At 32.7% G+C, this 15,935-nt stretch overlaps 2 protein-coding genes across 2 annotated transcripts in view; both read left to right on the top strand.

The window, feature by feature from the left end:
- LOC133175977 (sulfotransferase 1B1-like) overlaps nucleotides 1-15,935 on the top strand; it is a 69,032-nt gene that overhangs the window by 37,949 nt on the left and 15,148 nt on the right. The window lies entirely within an intron of this gene.
- Nucleotides 10,185-15,096, top strand: LOC133175973 (sulfotransferase 2A8-like). The gene is made up of 5 exons (XM_061311134.1): nucleotides 10,185-10,426; nucleotides 12,596-12,910; nucleotides 14,246-14,349; nucleotides 14,466-14,613; nucleotides 14,730-15,096. The coding sequence occupies exons 1-5, from the start codon at nucleotides 10,270-10,272 to the stop codon at nucleotides 14,837-14,839; spliced, it is 834 nt and encodes a 277-aa protein (XP_061167118.1). The 5' UTR covers nucleotides 10,185-10,269; the 3' UTR covers nucleotides 14,840-15,096.

Here is a 15,935-nt window from a genome sequence, read left to right as displayed (position 1 = left end):
AACTATGCCCATAAAATTTGATTGGTTGGAACTACTGCTTTCATATTTCTTATGTGTATTCCTAGTAACAAGGACTTCCTTCAGGTACCAACATATTTGACCTCTTGACCTTGAACTTGGAGTTTGATCCTCTTTCGCAAAATTTTACCAAACTATAACCTTGGCCAAAACTTTTGAACAGTTGGTGCTAGGGCTTTTATACTTCACATCTGTATCCCTTGTGATAAGTCTCCTCCTTGGGTATAAATATGTTTGACCATTTGACCTTGACCTTGGAGTTTGACCAACTTTTAAACAACTTTAGCCTTGACAATAACTTTTGAATGACTAGTCCTAGGGCTTTTATATTACATAGGTAATTTTCCTGTGACAAGGCCTGTCATTGTATTACTATAATTTTGACCATTTTACCTTGACCTTTGAGTATGTCCTACTTTTGAAAAACTTTAACCTTGGTTTTAACTTTTGAACAGTTGGTGCTAAGGCTTTTTTAATACCACATGCGTATTCTTTGTAACAATGAAGACCTTCCCTCAAGTACAAACAATTATGATCCCTTGACCTTGGAGTTTGACCTTTTAAAGAAATTAACCTTCGCCATAACTTTTAAACTGTTGCTGCTGTGGCTTTCATACTAGTATATATTTCACAGTATATTCTTTGTTCAAGACCTTTATTTGGGTAATAACATTTTTTTTTATCTTTTGATCTTGACCATGGAGTTTGACTTGCATTTGAGAAACTTTAACTTTTGCCATAAGATGCCATATGGGGGCATCAGTGTTTCAAAAATCACACGTTGTTCAGTATCCAAATCGGGCATAAAACATTTACAATGATCCTTTACAGCAGTGAGTTGAACCTAATAAATTACGACTATAGAAATTATGATAATTTATTTCGATGTATGGTCTGAAAAAAAAAAAAAAACGTTTATTATACCTCTGTGAAAACTAGCTTACAAGTGAAAAATCACTAGTAAAATAGAATTTGATTGGCCGAGAAAGTCACGTGTCCATCATGTTTGCCCTGCAACAAAAACGTCGTGTTTCACGATTGTGACGTCACAATTAAACGAGTTAGGAATTAGATTATTTATAGCGACGCTGCTAACTTCGTTCGCGCGGTAACAACAACTTAAAATTCACCCCAAAAAATCACCTTAATTAATGGAATTGCATACAGATAGTAGATTAAACGTTCTTTGTTAAAATTTTTGCACTTTTCAAAATTCGTTTATGGAAATACAGCTAACATACGTCATGAGACGTCACAGTCTAGACGTTCCAAATGTCTCGTGCTGTTTGAAGAGGCGGATCTTAAAATTAAGTGAACAATGCACTCGCCCCAACGGTCGCACCGTCAATATATTATCGTTGATTGATTGTGTCGATTTAAATGTGTAAAAATGTAATGGTGGTATTTGAATGTTACTGGTGTGATCACACAAACTTGTCACGTAGGAATTTTTTTTTTAATGAAACGAGGCTATTGGTGTACCTGTAACTTACATATCTTTCATATCGTTCTCATAAAATGCATGTTTGCTTTATTCATTGGATCTCCTTTGTAATTCCTGCATTTTGGTTAATTCGGTATTATAAACAATTTATTGCATTATAGTGAGGGAGACATAAAGATTTCTTCGCAAATGAAAAATCATATTTCCCTCGGGCGTTGCCTTCGGGGAGTATGATTTTTCATGGGCGAAGAAATCTTCATGTTGCCCTCGGGGAATATGAATTTTTATGGGCGAAGAAATCTTCATGTCTCCCTCACTATCATGCAATAAATGCAAACTGTGAACTTGTTAAGTCCGAAACACACAAAAGGGTATCGCTGATATCATACAGTGTTATCATTGCCTTGATCAGGCCCAAAGGAAGCAAATTCAGTTTTTTTTGGGGGGGGGGAGGGGGGGCACAGCCATACACTTTCAGTTGACAGTTACAGGGGCACTACTACCATAAATTTCCTGACAAGCAAAAAAAAGGTCACCAACTACCAAAAATTCCTTGACAAGCAAAAAAAATCAGGCGTTTTTATTGAGGTGGCACAAGCTATAGTATCTATGTCTACTATAGTAATCTATATATCGGCAAAATTATTGGGGGGCACGCCCCCCCCCCGGTGCCCCCCCCCTCGGTTTACGGCCATGTTGATTAAATTTAGGGTCACTAAGGAAAGAATGTTTTGACTGGATGAATGGTCTGAAAGAACACGTGTTAACTTGTCGAGTCGGTAACACATAGATAGGGTTTGCTTATAACCAGAGTGTGCCATGGTTTGATGCAAGGTCATTTGAACGAGTTCAAGGTCATCAACGGAGGAACAACATTCCTTAACTGTCTTTCTACTGGTGAGACATTGCAAGTTGATACCCCTTACAAGATTGCTTATAACCTTAGAATGTGGCATGACCTTGACTCAAGGTCACTTCTTCCTGTTCGCAGCTCCATCGGAAGACCTACTCGTTGGTTTGCAACGAGCTCTGCTCTAGTTTATTTAGCAATAATTTTCTAAGAATGTACTTTGTTGTGTTTTAATATGCAATGTTCATTGTAAATTGAAACTTTCTAGCTTAGAATGATTATATATTATGTTTATAATCACTGAGCATGAGTAGAATATATATATATATATACAGCCCGGGGTTGAACTCTCGACCTACGGAATCTGTCTCCTAGCAGTACAGGAACAGCGCGCTAGACCGCTCGGCCATCTAGGCAAGTTAAGAACTTGCTTTCGATGCCGATGGAATTCTCGCGGCGCTGTCCTACACTACACGGTCATTGAGAATGGAAGTGAGATACAGTTATTTGAACATTAGTTTTATTAGAGGATCGTTACCAATACATGTTGTAATGAAATCAATTTTTATTTATAAAGCACATTTTACAACAACTCTTAAACTAACATAACTGCCCTAAGTGAAGAAATATTAATACAGAAAGCACAAAGAAATTCACCTGGGGCGGAAGTGGGTAGCCTTATAAAGGTGAATTTCTTTGTGCTTTCTGTATTAATATTTCTTCACTTACGGCAGTTATGTTAGTTTAAGAGTTGTTGTAAAATGTGCTTTATATATATATATATATATATATATATATATATATATATATATATATATATATATATATATATATATATATATAATCACTTCACTATAGCGAGTTCCTAAAACTAAAAACAAAAAGTGAGTTTATCATTCACTTACAATAAACAAAAGCAATAGTTACAAGTCGATATGCTTCTGCAAATATTTCAATATATAACGGAATCAATTAACAATCAATCTGGCATGTTTACACAAATAAAAAAGAATATTAAAGTACAGCTGTAACTGATTCATGCTAAAAAAAAAAATCTTCCATGGTTTCTTTCACTGCCCAATAATTCCAATTAAATTTTATTTATTGAATTCCTGTGTTTTAATTGGACAAGAGCAAATTCAAGAAAACGTTTACACATCAATAAATCTCTCAACCAGACCACAACTACTTTCTTGCCCGACATGTAGCTTTTATTGTAAAAAAAAAAATAAAATCATTACTTTTAGTCTGTTTTAGCTAAACGATTACAGAAACTTGAAATTAAATAAAAACAATACTGACGACATACAGGACTGACAGACGGGAATGTTATGTTTATGTCACTGTCAGATCACGAGTTAAATCTCTCATAGGATATTATCGTCGTTCCTAATGCAAAGCAAATCAGCTCAGTTCTCGGTAGCTGTTAGGAAAGAGAAACGTACCTCAGAATCTTGCCTTATCAGCATCAAATTCATATTTCTACGTCCTCTATTCTGTCCCGTCTTTAAACAAACCAGAGCAAATCAAGGGTGTCGTCAGTATGCTTCTTTCATTTTAGAGCGTCTGTCGTTAATGTCAACATGGTCAAGGACGAATTCTTCTAAAGTCCACCTGTATATACGATATTCGTTGACTTAAACAATATTCGAAGAGTTTTTATAAGTTTGTTTTATTGAATGTTTTGATAATTTAAGTTAAACTTTACCGATGTTCATCTCGATTACGTTTCCACATCGCGAGATAAAGTATTCCTACGCTATATACAGAAATAACGGATAGTATGGAGGCTTCAAAGATAATTAATATTAAACTTCGTAATTGGAATTATAAGAATTAAACGTTCTTTTTTGAAAAATTTATCGATGTGAAAACTCTTGACAAAATGTCAAGAATTTACACATCGATATTTTTTTTCAAAAAGAACGTTTTATCCTATAATATGCAAAGTTTCATGTAGAAAACTCGTGTTATTGTTAACAAAGAGCTAAATCCACGAAGGGGCTAAATCGACCCAGTCATCAAAATAAATGAAACTTTCTCACATAAAACTCTAAGATTTGTATGTTGTAAAACAATTTATTTTTTAACAATATCTTTTCTGGTTTTCTTTTGACATTCGTTTAAATTTGGTATAGTTTTCCTTATTAATACTATCACGTCATTACGTTGACGTTACATACTTTAACGTCATGACGTTGACATTTTGTATAAGAAAGTAACATATGTACGTTAATGGAATAAAAATAATCAATATAGACTCTTCTTTAAAATTTTGGGAAAATTTTACTATGAATTTTTCAAGAAGTTCTGAAAACTTTTGGTTTATTTTTTAATTAAAGCTATTTGTACTCTAAAGAAATGCCACATATTTGATATATACATCGGTTGTCTGGTATAATCGTTGATACATGTAACACGTTTTAAATGATAATAAGAGAGACGTTAAGCTGAAAACAAACACAACGTGTTTATCCGTCATATCTGAGTAAAACTGAATTAATGTAGTAAAATATATTCTATAATAGCCATGGATAAGGATTTTATCTTTCTTAAATGTTTTATTGTATGGTCATACTGAGTACAAACAAAAAAATAGACTTTTTTCAGAAAATGCACAAGTACGCTTTAATAACAAAAGCATAAAATTAAAATGAAAAGTTGCATTAAAAATGAATACGTTTGAAGTTACCATCTATTTTATTGTCATTTTGAGAATTTCGTTGCACCTCCGTAATTTATGGCATTTCCCGGACATTTGAAATGAAATTGTAGTTCATACATGTAATACACGTAAAATAATGTGTTTAACGGTAATCCTGCGCACCACAGATTGACAGGAAAGAAGCCACTACAGACTTTTAAACAAGAGTGATGCAAAGCATGAAATCGGCCGCAAAAAATTAAGAGTCCGACGAAAACACAAGATTTCCGAAGTATTTGAATTTCAAAACGGAACCTGAAGTTAAAAAAACAAGATAAACGGAAATTGGAGTATACCACTTTACTCAATGTAAATTACTTAATCGAAATAAAGTTCACTAATTACCGGTATAATAAATGTTATATCATCAAAGAGAAACGTTTTTTACATACCCACAATAGGCATAAAAAGGGATTTCAGATGACGAAAACGATCGAATTAATTATTGCTAACTAATCGTTTTCTTATCATATTATCATATCTTACACAATCCCATTTTGGGGAGTACCTATTATAAACCCTTTTAAATAAAATCATAAAGTAATGATTATCTGGTGAGAAGTGAAAATTGCATTGAAACACAACAACAACTAAGACTTTCATATAGTTCAAAGCCAGTTTTAACATTTTGCTCATAATTTTCAAATATTAAAAATCACATTTCGTTTCTCCATGTGCAATTTCTAATACAACTACAAATAGATAGGCGATAATGAGTACAGAAGACGATAAAATAATCATAATATCGTATACATATTGCATATATGAGATTTTTAACTTGGACGTCTTCGGATCGTTACTCTTTGTAATGAAACAAAAATATACGAAAAACAGCTACTGGAAGTAGTAAATGGCTATTATTACAGACCGTCTTCAAAAATTATAGACCACATGTCGAGCGACATATTACCATACACCCCCCCCCCCCCCCCAAAAAAAAAAATCATGTTCAATTGCCCGATCTATGAAGTTATATTCTATATAGACATCCCTTCAAAAAAAAAAAATGATAGACAGACAAAATTAGCAGTTATATCCGTTAATAATAATAATACATTCAGGATACATGGCCATGCCCCCCCCCCCCCCATAATTTTGCCGATATATAGTATACTATATAAAACGAAACTACTATATGCTTGTGCCCCGTCAATAAAAACGTCTGATGCCCCCCCCTTTTTTTTTTTGCTTGTCAAGGAATTTTGGTAGTTGATAGTGCCCCCTAACTGAAAATGTATGGCTGTCCCCCCACCCCCCTCCAAACTGAAATTGCTACCTACGGGCCTGGGATCTATAATAAATTTATGCAATGACCGAGTCACGAAAAATCAATCGTTTTTAAAATAAATTTTTATCAAGGAGATTGAAAAAAAAATGAAAACTGCTATTGAATTTATTTTTTTATACTATATATACAAGGACTAATATCACTTCACTACTTTCTTGTTTAAATGGCAGCAGTAATTGGTCGAACTGTCCCACGTATTTAATGAGTGAGAGTGAGAATCCCGAAACCCCCCTCCTCCCAATAACCCCTGTCTTTTTTTTTCTTTTTTTTTTTTTTTTTTTTTTTTTTTTTTTTGCTTCTTATTTTATATCAATGCTCTAATCCCTCTCTATGAATTTACGCTACTACATGTATAAACATGTTTGCTAATCTTGGGTGCCCTCTCTCCCTTGGGCCTGTTACATTTAAGCGGAGTAACTCAAAATAGAAAGAGATAGCAAGTAGCCTCCCTTTGACATTTCTTTTCATGTGTTGGCTAGGTCACAGCATGCATGCGATACTGAATTTACTTAAAACCTTAAAGAGTTGTCACTGCCTTGGTAGTAAGTTATTCGTTTAAATACAATATAGGACATTTTTCTTATAGAGGCGTATCACATAAATTACAAGCGATCTGTAAAATCAATCTATTGTTTGTTTGATTTGTCAACTCGAATTTTCTAGGTTCAGTACTTCGTAACATAATTCATGTTAAGAGGTCTCGGATCAGTAAAGGTTTTCACTATTAATCTATTAATTAATCTTTTGTCTTAAAATGCCACTGGCGATTTCTGAAACGCATGTTGGGTATGGGTTATAATACATGTATAGTTATATTAGACTCTATTACGTAACATTAATCATTTGTATGCAGTCGATGCAGACTTCACGACATTAATGTTTTGTAAGATGGCAAAAAAAAATCATTATAAATACGTCTTGGTAGTTGACTCCGATGTAAATTGTTTAATATTCTAGGATATTCCGACACGGCCAATCAAGAGAAAATAAAGATGTAGCCTACATGTTTCTCGGGTGATCTCCCTTTGATTACATAGTGACCATGGTGACGAGGAGACGGGAGTTGGAAAAAAAATTCAAAGCATAAATAAATAGGCTGTCAGAGGAAAAGAGAACACATTATTAGTTTTTTTTTTTAATATTTCAGCATAATGATGAGTTATAGATCAACTTCTTGAAGGAAAAGTCTTGGGTCAGGACTGAGGCATGTAGTACAGAAAATGTCGACATTATTGCATCTACATTCAGTCATGCTTAGCGAGAATTTTTCGTACTTTTATGCACCACAACACAAAATAACTTATAATAAATATAACATTCGCATTTCGAAACTTTTTGATATTTACAAAAACAATATGGAATCTTTTTCTTTTCTAGTAATGTAAGGTAATCCCCGCTATTTTCACAGTGTGAGTCGGTGCTAAGGTATTTGAATCGAACGAAAAGTATTAATTTCGATGTGGCCACACCCCTCGAACAAAATAAAAATGTACTTTATTTATTCATATTTTAATCCTCTTTTCAATGGTATAAATTTCATTTTGTTCGAAGGGTGTGGCCACAGCAAAAATTTGAACCAAAGACGAAAAAAATGCTTCATTTTGATAAAAACTAGCAAAGTGCACGTGTTTAGACGTTTTCTGTACAAATATGACGTCATCAAATTAAAAAAATTGGCATAAACTTTTTAAGTTTGATACTCAAGGATAACATTTCTTTTGTTAATTTTCTTCTTCCCCTCAGTTTAATTTTCCTGAAAAAAAATAGGCCGATTTAGCCCCTTCGTGGATTTAGCTCTTTTAGAGGGTGCTCTCTCTCTCTCTCTCTCTCTCTCTCTCTCTCTCTCTCTCTCTCTCTGTGTGTGTGTGTGTGTGTGTGTGTGAAGCAGAGATTCACAGAGTGAACTAGTGTCATTATATTTATCCTATTTAGCGATGTTACGATTTAAAATTTAAAGGTAAACATTTCAGATAAATGTATACGTCAGTATTTTACATTCGTTTGGTTTTTCATTATTGATCTATTTATCAATTTATTATTTATCATTTAGCGATTCAGGGGCAATGTGAAAACCATCTATCCTTCTGTTTTCAATAATTCAGAAGTGAAAAAAGAATAAGATATACTACACGATTAGTATGTACTGGACCCAGCTTACCTAGCAGGTAACAACATTGTCTTTGTTTGTAAGGTTCATTATTTTAATTGTAATATAGAAGAAATGGGATTTAATTCTACAAATGGCAATGCAACTTACACCCATAGCTCCCTTTCTAAGTAGGAAATTCTTTAAAATCATACGTCAGTTTAAATATTTTTAATATTCCCAACAACCAAATGAATTTGAATTATCATATTAATATTGGATTCCAAAACTTCATAAAAATCCTTACAAACAAAGATATATAGCGGATTGCAGTAAATGTTCTACCAAGCCTCATTCTTTACTCCTCACTAAAACATTAACAGGAATTAAGGAGAAACTTCAGGAGTACTGTCAACAATATATTCGGGAAGTGGTGCATATTAGATGTAGATACTTAAAAATTCCAAGGAAGTTTTGGAAAAATTGAAATCACAATATTTTACCAAAATCAATAACATAAAAACTTACGACTTTTCAACTCTGCATACAACCATTCCCCACGATTAATTAAAGCCCAGGCTTTTTGACATCATTGGCAGCTGCTTTTTCAATAAAAATGGAACTCGTAAATTTACTAACCTTGTCATTGGTCATTTGCAAAATTATTTTTTTAAAAAGCATTCTGATTGTACACACAAGTACTCTAAAGTTGATATTAAAAAAATGCTCAAGTTTCTGATTGACAATATCGATGAGGTTTTAGGAGACCAGGTCTTCCAACAATCTGTTGGAATTCCCATGGGTACCAATTGCATCCGTTGTTAGCAGACCTATTTTTGTATTTATATAAAGCAGAATTTATTCAAAATCTTATACATGAGAAAAATCTCTTGTTGTGGCATTCGACTCGACATTTTAGATATATCGACGACGTATTATCAATTAACAATAGTTATTTCCATTCATATATCGACACGATATATCCCAGTGCGCTTGAAATAAAAGATACCACAGAGTATGACACATCTGTTTCATATTTGGATATTTTACTAGAAAAAGTCGTTAATGGTAATCTAACAACCAAGCTTTATGATAAACGTGATGACTTTAACTTTTCAATCGTCAACTTCCCTTACTCATACAGCAATCACTTGCATATGGGGTGTATATCTCTCGCAAAAGCATGCTCTTCGATTCGTGTGAACAATTTCTAGAACGATGTAAGTTATTGACAAACAAGTTGATGAAACAAAAATATCAACATTCTCGTTTAAAGTCATCATTTCGTAAGTTCTATGGTCGATACAATGACTTAGTCAGCAAATACAATCTATCATTAAGCCATATGCTGACTGGCGTTTTTCATACTAATTGGTAGGCCAATATATACACACTGAATTGTCGACAGATTTTTCCGATATTTACCGATCATGACAAGGAGCATCCGGCGGGTGTGACCGGTCGGAAGGGACGAAAGGTATACTGTACACTTACTTTTTCACCACGGAGACATAGTTCCGTGGAATCACAAATTCGAATTCTCTTCAATCCGCAGGTATAAAATTACGTGGATTTCTTGGATTGCGATTTTATGTTCCAATCCACTTTAAGTGTCACGTGACAAAGTTCTGCAGAAAATTTGTGACATAGCATAAATTATTTCCAGTTGGGAAAAAGTGTGTCTGCAATATTACATAATGCATTTTTGACCTAAATCATAATGCAGAATGGTAAGGTGCTATTGTTAAAAAACCTTGAACCTACCTTAAACTTCGTTATTTAAGCAAGTAGGCACGACTGGATTCGCAGGGGTGAGAGAAGAGTGGGTCAATTTAACTTCAGGTTGATATGTTACTTTGATGAGACAGGTTTTGATTTAATGATGACGACAAAGGAAAAGTTAAGTGTAGACGGACTGCTAGTTCCAGCATTTTTGCCACTTCAAACCTTAACGGACGCCCGGAAACGAATTGCAGATATTGAAAATTTACCCATTAGGAAAGATGACGTTTTTGTTATTTGCTATCCAAAATCAGGTACGTTTTTTTTTTTCGTATGGTATCTATCGTCTTGTTTCTAGAACGGTAGATAAATATTTCAAATAGCTCTAATCTTTTCTTATCTTTGGAAAATGAAATGTTATTTTTATATAATAATTCAGAGACATATATAAGATAAAGAAAATTCATAATTATTAATATATAAGTATTCTAGATTGTGAAAGTTTAAAATTTCGCGAAATTATTATTTTCTGGATTTAGCTAAATGCATAAATATTTTTTGTTAACGTTAAATGCGTTTTCATTTGAATAAAAAACACATTTTCTTATTAGTAATGTACATGTATACAGCTGTTACACATCTGTCGTTTGCATGAAAGAGTATCTACCAACTGGATTAACCCTTCTTTATGTGGACAAATTTGAACCTTGCAATGAAAGAAATAACTGTATTGCATTTGCAATTCAATAAAATATACCCACGAATCTCTACCTTTCTAATCCATGCCTAAAGCACATTCGGTAAGTCGACTTTTAAAAAATTACATAACATAGGATAATATTGGAAGTTATATAGAATATAGAAGAAAGCTTTAACTAGTACATTCAAATGAACTTTACAAACTAAGTTTTATCAGCATTTCAGCAAACGTAGGAGATACAATCGTTGTCTCAATTCAATTGGAGGAATTCATTTGTGATGAGCGCTGCAGTTACTGTGAAATCGTTGATTGCTTTCCTTCAAACACACATTACATATAACTATATATCATTTTTTATGCTTGTTAACAACAGCTGATATTTTGTGTCATAGAAATCAAAACGTGCACTGAATCTTAGTTAAATTTCTCAATATTTTTTGTTAAAAATATTAATAATGATAATTAGATTGAGGAATTATTCAGCAGTAGATTAGGTCTAAGTATGGATCATAAGGAGTATTTGTGACTGATGTAACAGGGTAAAACTGTTTACTTCCTGATCGTTGATAGATTATCCTCTTTCAGCTATTTTTTTTCTACTCAAAAACGTCTTTATACAGAAATTGTTCCCCAGCTGGAAGTAACATGCACTTGGATATTTTTGGAAAATTAAATGTGTTATAATAATTGCACCATACATAGAAAAGTTGTGTAAACGAATGAAAAGATAAGAAAAAATAAAGAATCTACTTGATGTCAAAATTACAAAAATGTGTAATTGTATTTAATGATAATGGCAAACATATGCGTTTTTTGAGAGGTTCAAAGATGCATTGAGTCTATGCTCCAATTAAATGTATTAGCTATGTCTTCTTCTGAATGGAAAGGAATCCTCTGGATGATTTAACAAGGAATATCCTTAAAAATATAGAATTTGTAATTTTCATTATATATATTTTATATCAATTTTTTGGAGTGCGTCCAATGAAATTTGACATCATGAGAGAAGGGTTAGTTCACCATGCATCGGACACCCTCGTACTTGAACAAGTTCTAGCGATATTGCTACCGACCGAATATTATCAAAATGTATCTAGACATGTAACCTGTGATCCAAATATGAATTTGTGACACTATTTATTGCTTTTTATTAAGAAAAAATCTAAAAATGATTTTTTTTGGAAGGAGCCTGATATCACCATGGATCGGACAATATTCACCATGCAGCGGACAAACAGTATTTTGAAACGTACAAATGTCAAATGTTTATCTCATTGACCCTTAAAATACTTGAGTTTTTAAATTAGTGGCATGAAACTATTTTTTATGTTTATCTATGAAATACTTTCTAGCTTAATTTGATTGATTCAATCGATCCACAAGGGTGGAGAGATTTAAGTTGCATCACATCGCATAAAAATGCTTTGCAATGCTGAGTATTGTGGCAACTTGACAAATTTCACCAAAGACTGACTCGTTTCCTTGAGGTATAATGAAAGAAAGACAACTTTAAATTTGAAAAATCGTAAAATTCTGGTTATTTCCCATTAATAATGATGTCAAATATGACGTCACTTCAATGTCGTTATAGTTGTATTTTCATCACAACATGATAGTAAATATCGGTATCATTAAAAAGTTTAAATTTTAGGCTTTAAGACAGAAGCAAATCAAAACACAGAAACATTTAGAGTTGATGCAAGATTATTGTTTAAATATGTCCGAAGCAAGGTATTTGTCCTATGCATAGTGAACTCATCTTACTTCATTTAAATTCAAAAAGGAAACCATTGGCTGAATGAAATCGTTCCCCGCCTTCAGAATTCATGTCTGGACACCCCTCACAAAATGACCGACACCTTCTTAGAGTTTATACCAAATCTACAGGAAATGGAGACTGTTCCTTCGCCTCGAATAATGGCATCCCATCTTCCAGTTAAATATATTCCAAAGGAAAACAATGGAAAAATTATCCAATCCATTCGTAACCCGAAGGACATTGTAGTGTCCGCTTTTCATCATTATACAAAAGATCCATTTATCAAGAACTACGTGCCTCTTGACTGGCCCACCTTCTTGGACGAATTCTTACATGGGGGTACGTTGAATGCATTGTCGTCTTCTGACAATATAATGTCTTTCATATGACACATCTTTATTTTTATTTTCATTCTGAATGAAGAACTATAGCGAATGTTTGATTGGAAATACAAGCAAGTATTTTTCATGATTGCTCCAAAAGGAGAGTATAATGCAATTATTATTAATTAATGATTATGCTTTGTTCATAACTTTGTAGTTTTTTAATATGGTATAAAACCTAGATACTTAAAATGCTTTAATAGATCACATGAAAAATTATGAATGGGCAGTTCTGTTACGGTTGCATAAAGGGGCAGGGGCGTAAATTATAAGGGAAATGCATAATGTGACATCATACATAAATAGCAATTTTAATGCGATTTAAATGCGATTTTAACTGCATAAGAGTAATAAACTACATCAAAACTTACCACTGCATTCATTTTATTGCTAGTTAAATCCCACACAGAAAGATGTATTCAAGTCACTGATCGCAATGCACTTGTCGATATGACGTCATCATGTTAAAATTTGACGCATTTTTTGTGCAGTGAGAGTCAGATCAAGTAATTTGTTCACAGCGAAAAAAACATTTTATTATTAAAGAGAATATTATTCGCAAATGTTAAACCATTAATACAAATCTGAAACCTTCGTTTACTGCCATTACTTAAAAACTATCGAGAGAATGTATTGAATTAATTCTACCGTGTCTTTGATACATTTTTTGCATGTTTCACGCCGAGTGCTTCATTAATCGCCTTTTTGCAAGGGCATACAATTAATAGCTCTTGATCATTTTTTAAAATATATATAACGGTCATATTCCTTAACTTGAAAAGTGCTGCTGCTTTCCTGAAATCGAGATCATTACTTAATAAATACATAAAATACTTGGAAAAGGTCACACATATTCGACTAGAGCTTTGAAATTTAAACTAATAAAATGCAAATTCTATTTAAAGCAGCAGATTTTTCCATAAATAACAAGATATGTAGAAACAAATTATTACTTAATTTTTTTAATTTTAACTATTGTATGCCCTTGCGATATTGAATTTTGTTCATGACCTACATATAGTGCACATTACATACATTTATCACGTGGCTGTCAAATAACGTGACCAAAGCAAATTCAATACAGGGCGGCGTAAACAATGTTATTTCAATTAATATTAAAGTCATGTGATAATATAGTAGCTTTATAAAAAAAATTCAGTTTTAAAAAGGTACCAGTATCTATTTATGCACGTTCATTTTCCGTTGATTTCTTCGTAGTACGCCTTAACAGAACTGCGTGTCATATACATTCTTTGTTAGAAATAGTCATCTTAAATTTGATTTAAAACAGACTGTTACTATGGTAGTTGGTTTGAATACGAGAAAGAGTGGGAAGAAGCAGCAGGACAAAACTCCGAAAAGATACTGATTGTCTATTATGAAGATCTAAAGAAAGTATGTTCAACAAGAGACTTTTTGCGTTTACATCCTCAGGCATTCTGTTGTAATTAATGACACTTTTTCTTTAATTAAAAGATACTGGACGTATGTTGTTTTTATGTTTAATTTAGAATGGGATGGAGACGATGCGACAGATATCCAATTTTCTCGGAACCTCGTCTGATCCTAAATTTCTTCAGGCTGTTTATGATGAATGTACATTTGCGAAAGTAAAAGAAAGAGAAAAGGATTCAATATGGAACTTTATCTACAGAAAAGGTTAAAACTTAAAGTTTTCTAAATCTAAGATGAAATATCTTTCAAGAAATGAATTCATTTAAAAAGTATACAAATTTGTATAATAAATGTTCTGAATTTTCGCATCCATACTTTAGGAGAGGTTGGTGATTGGAAATCGATGTTTACCGAGGAACAGAATAAGAAGTTTGATCAGGTCTTCAATGAAAAAATGAAGGATTCGAAATTAAAAATACAATGGGAGTAAATGGTTTTTAACAATTTTCGATGGACTTTGTATAATTATCAAATGTTTCCCGACATTTAACTTGTAAAGGACGCTTATGTATTCCCTTATAACCTATATTATCACTATATCATATGGAATAATTTGGAAGCATAAATTGTAGTTGTGTGTGGCATTTTTGCGACACTTGTACTGAGTAAAATGAAGAAAAAATGTATAAAAAGGAAACATTGTTTGCTAAAATTTAGGTTGTCAACCATATAAACAGACGTAAATAATCTGTATTATTTCTGATCATTTAAAAAAACCATACGTACAACTTTAAAAAAAATATAAGAACCAACTCTAACATATTAACTTATTTATGTGCTAACAAAGTACTTTTTTAAATACAATATTTCATTTTTATGTACATTGAAGATTCATTAATGTTACAATTTAGCAGTATACATTTTGAAAAACTCTACAAAAGAGAATTGACTATCTGGAAAATGTGTTAGTTATCCGATCACTAATACAGCACAAATACTGAACAATTTTCCGGAAAGGGAAGTTAAAGGGGGGATGATATTCTAAACATGCTTGAACTTCACTACACTGATCCTGGGGTAAATATTTGATCACCTAACTCAAGCTACATCCTTGAACTTTAGTGAGTTTATTTTTAACTAGAATAAGCAAAAACAAAAGTTAAAATTCGTTACGCTACTGCAAATATTTCAGTATGCACTAGAAAAAGACAAAAATCCAGTTACAATCACCTTTCATGTTTAAGAAAATAAGAAAATTTATTAAAACACAGCTGTAATTGATTCATCTCAGGTAGGTAAGGCAGTATCCAGATCATTTTCGGCAAATTTAGACTTTTTCGTAAAATGTAACATTGATAAATCGGAAAAGCCATAGATAAAACATTTACTATTACTATCCACTGCATAGACTTCATTGAGTCTTAGGCTTAGAGAGGCAATCTGCTACGACGTCATCACATGACGTCTATAAATAGAAAAATTGCCTGAATGAAAAAGTGAAAAGTTCAACACTACCCCGGGGATAATTCATTTCTTTTTGTAAAAATAATACTGTAAAACCTCACTGGGCCAAAAGTGCTGCTAGA

Source organism: Saccostrea echinata, unplaced genomic scaffold (genome assembly GCF_033153115.1).
Source record: "Saccostrea echinata isolate AGI-Se365-2 ecotype Australia unplaced genomic scaffold, CSIRO_AGI_Sech_v1 ptg000064l, whole genome shotgun sequence".
NCBI classification, from domain to species: domain Eukaryota; kingdom Metazoa; phylum Mollusca; class Bivalvia; order Ostreida; family Ostreidae; genus Saccostrea; species Saccostrea echinata.
Note: the sequence above shows the minus strand (reverse complement) of the source record. Positions and strands in the feature narration are given on the sequence as shown.

Bases quoted from the DNA above. Each gene is read 5' to 3' on its own strand.
- LOC133175973 (XM_061311134.1), top strand. From the start codon at position 10,270: ATGATGACGACAAAGGAAAAGTTAAGTGTAGACGGACTGCTAGTTCCA. The intron at 12,911-14,245 runs GTACGTTGAATG...GATTTAAAACAG, and splicing joins GGACGAATTCTTACATGGGG to ACTGTTACTATGGTAGTTGG. The intron at 14,614-14,729 runs GTTAAAACTTAA...TCCATACTTTAG, and splicing joins GAACTTTATCTACAGAAAAG to GAGAGGTTGGTGATTGGAAA.